This window comes from Chamaea fasciata, unplaced genomic scaffold (assembly GCF_029207755.1).
Source record: "Chamaea fasciata isolate MVZ Bird 193981 ecotype frontalis unplaced genomic scaffold, bChaFas1.0.hap1 SCAF_17, whole genome shotgun sequence".
In the NCBI taxonomy this organism is placed as follows: Eukaryota; Metazoa; Chordata; class Aves; order Passeriformes; family Sylviidae; genus Chamaea; species Chamaea fasciata.
The window spans coordinates 9,186,413-9,200,870 of NW_027094102.1; the positions used below are offsets into that span (position 1 = coordinate 9,186,413).

General features: G+C 43.3%; 1 protein-coding gene across 1 annotated transcript; it reads left to right on the forward strand.

Moving 5' to 3' along the window:
- Positions 1-284: 284 nt before the first annotated feature.
- YWHAB (tyrosine 3-monooxygenase/tryptophan 5-monooxygenase activation protein beta) lies at positions 285-14,249 on the forward strand. Its single transcript, XM_066198740.1, has 6 exons — positions 285-388; positions 7,876-8,176; positions 9,189-9,312; positions 10,285-10,448; positions 11,791-11,886; positions 12,349-14,249. The coding sequence occupies exons 2-6, from the start codon at positions 7,883-7,885 to the stop codon at positions 12,403-12,405; spliced, it is 735 nt and encodes a 244-aa protein (XP_066054837.1). The 5' UTR covers positions 285-388; positions 7,876-7,882; the 3' UTR covers positions 12,406-14,249.
- The last annotated feature ends 209 nt before the right edge of the window (positions 14,250-14,458 follow it).

The window sequence follows — 14,458 nt, forward strand, 5'->3', positions numbered from 1 at the left end:
CCGGCGCTTCCTGCGGCACCAGGGCGCTCCGCGGAGACAAAGAGCGCTCAGCGCGGCGGGTGCCGAGGTGTGAGCGTGGCTCAGGCCGTGGCTCGGGGGTTATCCCCGCTCGGGGTGTGCTCACAGGGCGGGCAGGGCAGGGCAGAGCCGGGCCCCCCTCAGCTCCCCTCAGCCCCGCTCATGCGGGGCCGGGCCGGGCGGGATGAGCCCCGTTGCCACGGCGACCGTCCCGCTGGGGCGGCGCGCGGGGCGGTGGCGCCCCCTGGCGCCGGAAGGGGCGTGTCGCGCGGCGGAAGCGGGGCCGAGCGCCGCAGGGTGTGTGCGCGTGTCCGTGCGAGCGGCCGCCGCTGCCGTCGCCTCCGCCCGTGGGATCCGCGCGCGCCGCCAGGTGAGGGGCCGCGGCCGCCATCGCGGTGGGCATCGGCCCGGGGCATCCGCGCCGCGACCCGCGGGGCCGCCCGCCCCGGCCTGCGCCCGCCCGCCCGGCCCGCTCCGCTCCACCCCGCGCGGGGAGCCGCAGGCCGCGGCGGGCGCGCCCTGGGGGGGTCCCCGCGGGTGGGTTCCCGGTTTTGCCTCCCCGGTGCCGCGTCACCCGGCCCCGGTAAGGGTGCGACCCTCGCTCGGGGGCCGCTGGCGGGCCCGGGCGGGCGGCGCCGCCCCTCGCCGAGCGCCCGGCGCTGCCCCGCCCCGGTGAGTCACTGGGTGCCCGGGGCGCGGCCGCGCTCACCTGGGCCCGCCCGGCGGGAAGGGCTCGGGGCCGGGGCTCGGGGCCAGCCCCGCCACGCCGGCACCGCCGCTGCCCGGAGCCGGCACCGGCACTGCCCGGAGCCGGCCCACGCCGCACGGCTGGGCCCGCCTCGGGCTCCCAGAGCCGGCAGCTCCGTGCCCGGCCCGGCAGAGCGCGGCTGCCGGGGCCGTGCCCGTGGCTGTGAGCCGGCCCGCGGCGGGCCCAGGGGGTCGTGGCCATCTATGAGCGCTGTAGAAGGGAACAAAACGCGTTTATTGTTATTTTCCAATTTTGATCATTCCTGTCCATTTGGGAATAGAGATACGTTTAGGGAGGACTCCACAGGGAAGGAAGGTTGGTTCAAACCAGTCCCAGCCTACAAAAAGGCTGGGCAGTAGCCCAGATCTAGCGTCCGTGGGTTTGAGGTATGTATAACCAGGTATTAATTGGGATGTTGAAATGACAGTGGCACACAATCACTATTGGCATAAATGCATCTCGTGCAAATATCACAATATAAATTGGTTGCTTTCAGATAGATTCCTTATTAATAGTTCGAATATCTTTTCCAGTGATAGGAAAACAAAAACCACATCATGCAGCACCATAAAGACTAAATTCCCACGGAAAAATATCAGAGACTTTGGCAATGTCTGTAATGTTTTGTGTCTTCAGTGGCTGTAGGAATATTTATGTTTTCACATGTTCACTAACACAGGACACCTCAGTCAGAAATTGTAATACTTTTAGATGAAAAATGATGAGCTTTTATTTCAAAGCAATAATGAGATAGAATCTGGTCTAGAAAAGAAAGCACGAACACGAGTGCCATTTTCTCCCTTCATATTAAACGACTGCAAAAATATCCCCGGTATCATATTTTGTTTATTAAATTGGTACCAATAAAGTGATAGACTCGTTGCACAGATGGGCCTGGTGCGGTTTTCTCAACCTCATTATGTCAGTACCGCATGTTCTGATCTCCGCTATTTTGATGTTGAGTCTTTTTATTTTTTCCTGAGCAGGCCTGTGCCAGTATGCAGCTTTTTGTGATGCATGTGAATAAACTTGGATGAGGAGGAGCTCAGTAAATAATTATTTGGTTAATGAGGTAACAGCTCCTACTCTGATCCTTGTGGTGTCCTAATACCAGGCATTACAGTGGTGTGTCTGTTATATGGCCACACTTCTTGCCCCTCCCTGTAATATAAATACTGTCAGTTTATTATTAACAAAAGTGATTTACCTGTGATATGAATAGATTAGTTTGGCCTGAACTTTATGCCTGGGGGAAGATTTTTTTGGATTAACTCACTATTTCCACCTGGATTGTAGCAAAGAACAATTCTGCTGGGTGGAACAAAAAGGTGTTGCCATGTGGGGATGTTGAGCTGTGGAAATGCCAGCGTGTCTCCACCTGCAGCTGTCCTGAGCAAAGGGCCATAGGCAGGGAGCACAGCTCTGCTTTTCAGCCTGGCATTAGGAAGAACAAGGCTGCTGTCACTGAATTCAAGATGTCCATACAATATCAGTGTTCCCACATGCTGTTGGTAGTGGTCAAAGGCATTTTGTAATTCTCTATGGAGACTGAAAACCATTGAGTGTCATTTTATTCAATTTTACAAAGCAACAAGTAATGATGGCAGCAGATGGCCGGAGCAGGGTGAGGCATGGCTTTATAGAATGTTAATTTTATCTCAACATTTGCATAGAGATTTGAGCCGAAGGCCAGGGTAGATGCAGAGGAGGCTGAAGTTATGTGCTGCACAAGGTCAGCAAGAATATCACAACTGTGAAGTCATTTTCCTTTTTCCCTCATTATGTTTGCAGGATATTTTACTGAACTTGCTATGCCCAAACTAATGACAAGATGATTTTACTGTTCAGATCTTACCAGAGCCATTCATTTTCTAATCAGTTGTTTAATCATACATGGTAGCCTTTGAGGGAACCAACTAGAGAAACACAACTAATAAAATCGAATACTGACGCTGCAGTAAAGTGAGGAAGGTTCCTTGCACTCAATTGAGAGAGTTGCACTCCATTTCCTGTAAATAATAATAAATAAACGTTGGAAGCAGTGTCCAGTTGACAGGGAATGCCATCCCCATCACCCCATCATGCAGATACTTGTGTCAGCATGTGTGTACCTGAATGGTGGAAAATGATTTTCTCTTTATTTTCGAAATAATGTCTCCAAAGCTCGTACTCTCTGTAGTTATCAAACTCTAATTTGAAATAGCACTCACCTCCCTCAAATGTTTAATTTTGGAATGAATTGCCTATCCAGAAATCAAATAAGGTATGTTCACATATTGTTGGAATATTGAACTGCAAATTCTGTACCAGCCTCTGCTTTTCCTGTTAGAATTTGGGTGGACTTAGAGAGCTCGTGACTGGGAAGTATGATTGCCTCCCATTTCACCCAATCTGGTTTTGTATTCCTTTCTCAAAGTGAAATATGCAGGTCTGTTAACCTGCAGCTCTGCTCAGCTCATTGGAGACCAGTATGTCAAACCAATAATGACACTGCTTTCTCACCAGTTCTTTTCTACAAAGTGGAAGTGTTTGTCTGATAGATTCTCATGCTTGCTGTAGAGAGAAAAACAGTGCACAAAAATCAATGACTTAATTAGCATCAGAAGAACAGGTCATCGAGAGCAGCAGACTTCAGACCAACGTAAGCTTATTAGTATTGTCCTGTCAGTTCGATATGTTATATAAGCCAGATTATTTTCAGTGTCAGTTTTCATTTGATTTCTACAGACTTTAAGCACAGTTAGTTCCGATCCGTTTTGGCTTTGTCCTAAAGAGCCCATAGGAATGGGAAACCATAAAGGCTGCAGAGCAGTTGGAGTAAGTGCTGAGGAGTGAGCTATAGTTCTCAAAATCCTGCAGTCTTCTGAAGGACAGTAGCTGCATGTTTTACCCCTCAGCTGTTAATGGGATGGAAACATCCAGTTCTGTGTGTCCATCCACTCTTGAGAGATCCATGGGTGTTCTGACTCCACGTGCTGTTCCCAGGCTGGTCACATCATCCCCTTCTCACTGCATTTTCCACTGAAAGATGCAGGCAGCGACAAACTGCTGAGTTCTGCAGGTTCTGACCTTTACCTTTGATGCTTTGTGGTACGTTTCAGTCTTGTCCACGCAGGTGTAAAGCTTTTCTGAAGTGGGAATTAGCACTTGTAACTTACAGTGCCTGCATCCATGCTTTTCTGCATTTGTAAGAGAGATTTGAAAGAGCTCTAGGCTGTATGTGAGATAGAGGAAAAAAATAGTAAAAAATTACATTTTGAGTGTGGGACTTCAGGTGATAGAAGTTTCTAGCAGCTGGTGCTATTGGCTGTGACTGCTGGGCAGTGGTTGGCATTCCTTAATGTGAGCAGTGTCCAGCCACTTCTTTTTGGAGGGCTGCTAAGTTGTGTTGGACAGATTCTTAAGACAGTGTCTTAAGAATTTGAACTGTGTTAATGCATCTAATATCAGAATCTTCTGCTTAGAAAAGGCAACTTTCAGGACTCCTCCATGGCTGTGATCTGCACGTCTCTGCTCCTTCTTCCATCTTCCCTCTTTTCCCTTTGCCACCACGGCATGGCTTTATCAGTGCTAGAATAGATCATTCCTGTCAGCCTCCTGTTCATCACCTCTGTGTGTTTTGCTCCTAGCTGCAGGTAACCTTTGGTAGATGGCTTCTGTGTGTGGCCTAGGTGTATTTTTAGCTCTAGGCTTTGCTTGTTTCAGACTGTGGCACACTGGTCCATTGTTAGAGTGTGGCTTTCATCTCCTCTCTGGGAGGGACCAGTTATAACTGATAGTTGCTTCTTTGCCTTTTCAAACATCACTCCTTTCCTTGTATCTTTTTTCCTTCTGGCAAACACTTCCCTCTTTTGGAGCTCAAGCCAGCATAGCTCTGCAAAGCTCTCTCCAAGCTTCTAACAAGGTAAGCAATGGAGAATCAAATGAGGATTTTAAGTGTTCCTTTATGCAGCACCCTGGGAAGGAAGTAATGGTAGGCTTGCTGTCATTGGCAGATATTTTGGTGTGGGCAATGATTTTCTTACTGCATTTAAGTTCTGTTAAATCCATGTTACTGAATAATATTTGTGTTTCATAGCAAGCCTACTAAGAGTACAGATATTAAGACAAATTAGCTAAACTCAAGCCCCTGTACACTGAATTCTTATGTCAAAACTAAGCCAGTGAAGCTCTCAGGAGCACCATCTTTAGTGATGAGTTTGAGTTTCATATAAGCATAAATGACTTTAATGTGCATAAATTAGTTAGATTGCTGAGGAAAGTTGCTTGATGAGAGGCAACATTCTAATCTTTGTGCTGGTATTTTCCTTGTATAATTGATGTGTAAAACTGGTTTCTGGATCTCTTTTATCTGTTAGGTCTTTGTGCCCCCATGCTTTCCTTCATGTGCAATTCCCTTTGTGATTTCCTTCATGTGTCCTTATATGAACCCATTGACTGCTGTGAACTGTCTTGCATCTAAATATAAATATGTCAGTGAGCTTGATAAAACAGACTCTGCACCCTTTCAAAACTGAACTCTATATTGTTTGTAAACAGAATTCTGCACAGATGACTTGTCTACAGATTAGACCACTATTGGCAAAGTGCAGATCAAAGATAAAAATGACTGACCTTTCAATGGCAAAATGTAAACTCAGTTGGAGCTACTTGCCTCTGCACTTCAACAAGCAGGCTGCTTCCACATAACAATCACATTCCATGAGAAGAAGTGGAGAAGATAAGATGTTTGCTGTAGAAATACTTCTGGAAGCTGTGCAGACAATGAAGAAACTAAAAGTGCTCTGAAACTGTTTGGTTTCAATGTCCTGTTGTTTAAAGTTGGCTCTTGTAATGTAAAAAACATTCTTCAGGTGTACTTTGCTCATGTTCAGATTTTAGTGAGCGCGTAGAGAAATACCACTCACAAATTACTTCCTGCCTTAAGCACATGGTCTGCAATTAATGCTGAGTTAAGGGAATGGTTTACAAGGTTTGATAGACTCAACAGGGAAGAGTGGGATGGGTTGTCTCAAGGGGAAATGATCTGATGATTTCCTTGGACTTGTTCTGCATTGGTGCTATGGCAGCCTTCAAAGTAGGGAGAAACAATGCACATCACAAATCCCACTTAACCTTTCCCATCATCAGGAGCTATCTGTTTGATAAGCCTGTGGAAACCAATGATAATATCCCCGGGGTAAAAGCTTACTGGGGAAGAGAGAACCAAATGAATCATGCCTCACCACAAGTTGTCACACTGCTGCCCACAGTCACCCTGTCTTGGTGAGGGCTTTGATCTGAACTCTGTGTGGCACCTTCCAGCAGATCCCAGAATCCACTGGTTTAAACACAGCACCTGAAACTGAGCTTAACTACAGCCCAGCTTTACTTAGCAGTCTGCAAAAGATCCCTTTCCAGGAGGCTGGTTTTAGTATTCCATGTCCTTACTCTGAGTGCCTTACAAAGGATCAAACACAAACAGGAGTGTGTGACTTGCAGATACAGAGCAGGTACATTTGGTTGCTGGGTTAACTTCAGGAACTTTTATGTGAAGTAACAATGTTTGACTTGATATCCTGGGTGATTTTTTTATTATTATTTTTTTGCTAAAGTGGAATATCTTCAGCTGGAGGGACAGAATGTGCTCATCTCAAAATAATTTCTGTAGTTAGAATTTATCCTCAGCAGGGTGAGCAGTGTATGAAACTGCTCATACACACAATGGGAATTTGGGTCTGCGTCTCATTGTCCTGGTTGAAGATTTAGTACAGGGGACTGGATTTCCTCTATAATAGTGTGGTAGGTGATCCTTGGAGTAAAATACAAGCTGAGCAGTATGTGCAAGATGTTCTCCATCAGAAGCCTGTCAGACTTGAATCTTCAAAGGTGAGAGCCATGGAAAAGGCTGCAGCATGTTGGTTCTTTCTAATAGGTCCGTAGGTGCTTCCGTAATGAACAGAAGTCTGTGAAATACAGATGTAAACTTACTGTCCTTGTTTGGTTTTTATTGTTCTTTTAGAAGTTGTTTTTAGGTGTTCAGTCTCAGCCTGACAACTTACCTAGACAGTGAGAGCCCTGATTAGGATTTAGGAGTAGGAGAGGATAATTATTGCTCAGTACTGATGAGAATAACAGTTCTGGATGTGTCCAAAAGTGAACCTGCACACCTGGAGGAGTCTTACAGATTACTTTGGGTTGTCTGTAAGTTTGTGAAGTATTGAGGTCCATTTTGATAAGGGCAAAGAAGCTTCTTTCTCCTGTGAGCCTGGCCCTGGGAGGTTGATTCATTCTCCCTGGCATAAGCTCTTCAGTGACCCTGTGGCCATGTGATGTGTCTCCACAGCTCTGGTTGCTAAACTGCATTATCAGAAATGATAAACAAGTTGTTTCCATATAAGCAATTTGTTTTGTAGCAGTGACCATTGTGTGGGCCACGTCCCATTCAGATTTTGTGAATGTCAATATTATTTAAAAGCTCTTGAAAACCTGAGACTGCAGCCACCCTAGCTGTGTAGAGTTGTCCATTATGTGTGTTGATGCACATATAAAAAAACTCACATTATTTTCTGGCAGAACATTATAAATGTTCTTTCCATAGTTACCAACAACTACAGCTTTCCTGGGTATGGTTTATGTAAACCCACAGAAACATCTCCTTTAACTTGCCAAAAATCTTCAGTGTCAGGAGCTGTCCAGTGCTTCAGTACTCCTAAGTAGCACTTGTACTGCAGTGGAGAGAAGCAACCAACAACAAACAGACAAACCTCAAAATGCCCCAGCAACCTGGTGGTTCCTTGGTTAACATCTCCCCAGTTGAGCTGTGGCTGGAAAAGGAGAGGAGAGATTCACATAGAGCTGTGTTTAATGCCAGTATGACTTTTGCTGCATTTTGAAGAATGATGCTTTCATATCTTCAGGATTCTCATTAGTCATTTACACATGGAAATGATACATAGGCAAAAGGTCAAATACATTTTTTAAAAGAAACCCTTTGCATTACTTTATTACAGTTGATAGATTTCCCCCTTATTACTGACTGTAAGATCTATTTCACCCTTGAGCATGAACTTCCCCAGTGCAGACCATCAAGACGTTTTTTCTCTATTTTTATTCCTCGCTAATTGCAGGACAGCCATGGATAAAAGTGAGTTGGTACAGAAAGCCAAACTGGCTGAGCAGGCCGAGCGTTACGATGACATGGCTGCAGCTATGAAGGCTGTCACTGAGCAGGGACATGAGCTGTCCAATGAAGAAAGGAATCTCCTCTCTGTGGCCTACAAGAACGTGGTCGGTGCCCGCCGCTCGTCCTGGCGTGTCATTTCCAGCATCGAGCAGAAAACAGAGAGAAACGAGAAGAAACAGCAGATGGGAAAAGAATATCGTGAGAAAATTGAGGCTGAATTGCAGGATATCTGCAATGATGTTCTGGTAATAATCCAACAGCAAAAATAACAGTAGTTAGTACTGCAGCATTCTTCAGAGAGGCTTTAGGAATTTTAGGAGTGCTGATGACACTGCAGCACCTTAGCAGGGGAATAATTTTGCATAGCTACATACTTGGGTCCAGTTCTAGCTCCAAAGTCATTTAACTTGCTTCTTAGGGAATTGGTTATAAAAGAGTATAATTTTTTTTAGCAGCAAAAAGCAAGCAAGGCCATGTTGAAGACCCCTGGCTGCTGGCTGGAGGGGATTCACCATGAAAACAAATTTAGATCTGGGTCACTGACATGAGTCCTGCTAAAAGGCCTGCCTGCTGTTTATATTCTTTAATTAATGAACACTGATGTCCCGAGTCTTGTTTAGTTGTTTGGGTTTTTTTTATGGAGAAGGTGTGTAGTTCTCCCAGACTGATTTTGCTCTTTCTTTCACTTTCACAAGAGGGATTCCTTTTATTGTTCTATTTTATAAGATTGATAAGGAGCAGATGCTGTCAGTGCAGTCAATCTTTGCATCTCTTTCTGAGTGCACATGTGCTGCCTGTGCCACTGTCAAACTTTTCAGCTGAAGATGGAGATAGAATCAGTTTCTTGTGGACAATTTCACAGCTCTGCATAGAATTCAAATTTGTGGCAGCAAAAGTGACCAGATATGCTAATTTTCAGCTGCTGCTTTTCATTAGTTTGGTCATGGATGTGGGTTTACATCAACAGGCTTAAGTCCTGATAGCCTTCAGATCCTGCAGGAGGCAATTGTGGATAGGGTGAACATAGCAAGTTTTCAGCTCTCCACAGATAAGGCTACAAGTAGTTTATCTTTTTTTTTTTTTCCCAGAGTTTAGACGACAGTAGGCAAAGTGATTAACACATGAGTCTGCGTAAGCCATGACAGAAGTCATTGTTACTGTTTGAACAGTTCATGCTCACCATTGTAACAAAGGCTCTGTTTCAGACATTATTTTTCTGACTCAGGAAACATCACTTTTTTTTTTAATCTTTCTCAGGAACTCCTGGATAAATACCTTATTGTCAATGCCACGCAGCCAGAAAGCAAGGTCTTCTATTTGAAAATGAAAGGTGATTACTACAGATACCTCTCAGAGGTGGCATCTGGGGACAATAAGCAAAGTAAGTAGAAATGAAATCTCTCTCCGCAGACCAAGCAGAATCAAGTACAAAAACCACTTGTATTCTTTTCGCCAACATCATGTATTTATTTCTTTTCACTACTGCTCTGTAGTAATGAAGATAGGTGCAGTGCAAATCACTTTTGGAGAAAGACTTCACTGAAATTAATAGAAGTGATTGACAGATGTTCATCAGTGCAGTTAAACTCTTACTTGCAGCCCCTGACCGCAGTAGCTAGTTTCCAAGCATATGTGGCAGTGTAATTTCATTTTCCTGGAGAATGTAGGTTTCTTTCTCATGGGAAATGCTTAGTTTGTTTGATCTCGTGTTTAAAGTATGAATTCAGCTCAACTCTTCACTGTTTGCAAACTCCCTGCATACAAATATGGGATATTGGGTTCCTGGGTTCTAAAGTAATAACTTCTGAAATGGGAAAGCAGTGCTGAACTGCCTGAATTCCTGTGAGGGTCTGATGTAGTCCATGTCTTGCAAACTTAGCTTGATGTCGGTATGGAGCCTATTGTTACTCATTAGCCAGGAAGGGACTGTTGGCTTTGCCCTGAAACCCCAACCTGAAATAAAAAGTTCATGACCTAACTGCAGCAGTTTAGTTACCTCCTCTTCCCCATATGGTTTTGTCTGGATTCATTATTGATAACTATGACTTCTTCAGCTGGGCTGGAAATGAATGTGTAAAACTACAACACTTAGGTGCAGTTTGTGTCCTTTCAGATTGGTTGGAATTTGTTGAATAAATTTTATTTTTAAGTTTCTATTTAAAAATCTATTTCAGCATTAGTTGTTCAGCAAGTGGAAGGCTTTTGCATGTAAAAACATTGAAAGAAGTGTCTGTGCATAGGTAATTGTATGAATTTCTGGTGGCACGGTAGTCTAGGCTGAGAATATAATTGCTTCCCCTGTGAAGCAGAGAGATTTACTGTGTATTTATGTGGTTGTAATTGCTTCTTGCAGCAACGGTAGCAAACTCCCAGCAAGCTTATCAGGAGGCATTTGAAATTAGCAAGAAAGAGATGCAGCCAACACACCCCATTCGACTCGGTTTGGCTCTAAATTTCTCTGTCTTCTACTATGAGATCCTAAATTCTCCTGAAAAAGCCTGTAACCTGGCAAAGACGGTAAGCAGACTCTTCATATTACCAATTTTTGTGGAGGCTGAGGAGGTAATTACATGGTTACAGTAACATTTTGTAGATGATTAGGCTTTTTCATATCAAATTCCTTAAAAATGCTGTCATGAAATGGTTGTCATTGTAATATATTTTCAGGTAAGTTGGTTTGCTGTACTAGCTTAGCTTTGGATAAGGCTAATTTGCTACTGCAGTTGCTCCAGTGACAGGGAAGACAAATTGCCTCTGTTTAATGTCCACCTAATTCTCTTAGATTGTGTTTGTGTCAAAATTGAAAACACTTGAATTAATTTAGCACTTCTAAAGTGAAATATTTATTTAAATTGGAGCACTTAGCCAGTACATGAAGTGTTGTCTGTGTGCCTGTCTTTGTAGCCTTAAATGTCCTTGTTATCCATATGCATGTGTGCCCCTCTCTCCAGAGACCAAAAAGAGCTTTTGTGATGGCTTGTGGCAAACAAATAGCCAGTCATTTTTTCCTTAGCCTTCTCCCTAAAATAGGATTAGTCTTCTAAATGGAGCTTTTTGTGTCTGTGAAAATTGTCTGGTAGTAACTTGAATAAGCTGGCATTAGGTGAATCTTTGTGTTCTTAATGTGCACTTCAGTAAGACTTTGTAACAAGAAGGGATGTTGTGCTGTAAAATGCTGCTGCTGTTCTTGCTTTTTTTAGTTAAAATGCTTACATCTGTTTCAAACCTGGATGAAGAAATGGCACTTATGGCTCTCAGACTCACAGTATTGATTTTCATGTGTAACAGATGGATGAGAAGAATGGCTTTGTTAATCTCTAGTGGAACATACCTGATTTCCTCTGCTGTTTTGAAAAGAAATTGAAAACCTTCCTGCCCACTGTCAAAAAATCTTGTGTTCCATTTTCTTGTCTACTTACGTACTATATGTGTGTGTGTATATATATATATACTCATTCAAGTAACGGTACCTTTGTCTTTCACTGCTTGTTTAGACCTGTGAGACCTTCCTTTTAATGAGTCTCTTTTTTTAAGTGTTGTCTTAAGTCTGTCTTCTAGCTATGTGAACCATATTTCAGCATGACACATAGAGTGCTCTTGCCTCTTCAGTACTTGGTATTGGCATTTCGTAAAGTTTTTCTGGGCTTTTATCTGGACACCACTGAAGGCTTCTGTTTTCCCCTGGGTGTCTGGGATCTGGTGCTCACTTTGTTTTACATTTCTTCTTGTGGTGGAAAAGAAAAATACTGGAAGCTCTTTTTACACAATTTAGATAGTAATGTGGCAGATTTGTAAGCTCTGTATAAGCAGAAGTGACTTCAGAAAGCATAGTGTGAAAGGGCTGTGTTTATGTTTTTAGGCATTTGATGAAGCGATAGCAGAGCTGGACACGCTGAATGAAGAGTCTTACAAAGACAGCACCCTGATCATGCAGCTGCTTAGGGACAACCTCACTGTGAGTACCATGGGGCAAACCACTGCACTCTAGGCTGCTGCACTCTGAAGTGGGACTCAGCATCTGAAAGCTGATGCGGTTCTGTGCCAGTAAAAGCTTTTTCTGAGGCGTTAACTGCATGTATTAACTGCGATGCGTTTTGTAACCAGACCAGTTAGACTCGCTTGTTCAAACTACGAATCACTTGTTAACTGCTGTAACAAACTCAGATTCCTTTTGTAACACAGAGTGGAGTTTGTTCTCAACAGTTTTATGTGGAACTTCCCAGCTTATGCTAGCTTCTTGCTTATCTTTTATCCGTGTTCTAGTTTATTATTCTTCAGCTTTACTATTAAGTTCAATTCTGCATTGCTCTTAGCTGAGAAAATTGCACAGCTACTACTAATTACGCTGTCTTCCCTTTCCTGACAATTGTAATTAACTGTGCTTCCAGCATCAACACGTGTTTGTATTTCCTTACAGCTATGGACGTCGGAAAACCAGGGAGATGAAGGGGATGCTGGGGAGGGAGAGAACTAATGGCTGTCACGCTTCACTATATGTTCAATGTCACCCTGTATCCTACACATAATCCCTTTGTGCGACAAGCAAAAAGAATAGTACATTGACTTTCACAACCTCAACGTAGCAAAAACTGTCTGTGGGGTAAAACCGGTTGGTTGGTGTTTTGTGTACCTAGAGCGGAGGTCGGTTATTCCAATGGCATTCCGAACTTTCCTATTCTGAACATTTACAGTTCCGATTACCGTGTTTATATTTTTAACTGAACACTGTGATAATAATAATAAAGGGTTTTGTGATTGCAATTGACTTTACAAAACTCTTATTGGTAGAAAAGTAGACATCAATTATGTAACTCTGGCGAGCTTAATTTGGCACCAAAATAGTCGAAGTACAATTCTGTTGTAAAGTTGTACAGAAAGTTATAGAGATTCTATTGTTACACTGGGGCATGGAAGGAAAACAATCCAATGTATGGCATTCCAGTTAGGGACACTGCTATGAGGTAGTTGAACAGGCACACTCTGTAGACATTTGTAATCGAGTCTGAGGCACCGCTTTCAGTCAAAAGCTCACTTTGTCAATCCTGTCTTTCTGGGGATGGGGTTTGTTTTGGGGAGGAGGGAAACAGGGGAGTTAGCAGCTTGATTTCCAAACTCTTTACACTGGCAGATAACTGGGATTTGACTTCTCAAAGTGCTTTCATGCTCATACCACATGCATGACTAAGCCCCTTCCCACAGCAATAACTTTTACCTAGTTACAACTTAGATATTCTTCAGTAGTAAAAACTCTTGGTTCGCTGCCATGGACTTGCAACAGGAGAAGATTCAATTTTTTGAATGGCCTTATTAGTTTGGATGATACCATGAAGTGATCTGCCACTTTTGCATTACTTTACTCTTAGGTAAATCAAAATCTCCATGGTATTCCCATTCTCAATTTATCCTGAAAACTTAAGTAATCCACTGAGCCATCTTTAAGTTCACTTTATAGAAATTTTTCTCCCACTGGACTCTGTTCATCCTTGACCCTTTCACCTGTTTAAACTTCATTAAAGCAGTTTTGGACTCCCACATATGCATCATCCTTTCTTTGGTTCCTGGTGGTGTCAGGATGGTGGATGAGGCCTGCACATCACCAAGGACAGGTTTCTTCCTTGAGTGTTTGAGAGCTGCCAGTGCTGTTGCATTCTTCGGCTCATCTGCCATTCTTTGGTAGTACCAGGAACTGGCTCAAGTACTGGCTCAAATATTCAGGATTTCCCATCTTGTACTGGAATGCAGACCTACACATCTGTAATGCTTGTAATATTTGAGCTCCAAATGTCTTCACCTTGTCATGTTTCAAACACATCCCATTAAACAAAACCTTGTAAGAGTTGCGTGAATAATGCAGTGGAAAAGATAAGGAATAGTCACCTATCAGTCCCGTGGTATCATCTCCTGCCTTCACATTCCACTTAGGTATAGGATCCATCTGTTTGTCCATCTGTCTGCTGAAGAGAATTTCATGCACTGATTTTAAAACTCCCCTCTACTAGCTGAACAAATTGTGCAGTTAATACTTGGCGCTTGATAAATGCAGTAGTGAATGTGGAACCGAGCCTGTCTGTATATCTGGTAGCTCTTTTCGCTTTGTTTTTACTGACCAGTATTCTGCCTAAAGTTTGCTTCTGTGACGGTTATATTGCCTAGCACACACGTGGTTGTGAGAATAGTATAGCAAAAAGAAATACCTGGTTATTGATGTACTAGATTTGTGTATGTCTTTTAAACAGTTCTAGTTTCACCTTACACAAAATAATCAGGAAAGTGTAAAAGAATTCAAAAGTGAATAATAAAAAAAATTTTATCATTTTGGTTGTCTGTTGTCTTTGCTGTAGTAGTGCCAAAAGCTGTGGTAGTAAAATCACCACTTGTATTCAGTTTTCAGTTCGTGGATTGTATGAGTTGTTTCATGGTTTACAAATACTGAGTTACTCATTCCTTTGCCGAGAGCCTTTCCCACACACCCTCCGAGATTTGTAGGAGAAAACACTGTTTCTCTTCTTTTTTGTCAAGGCCATACT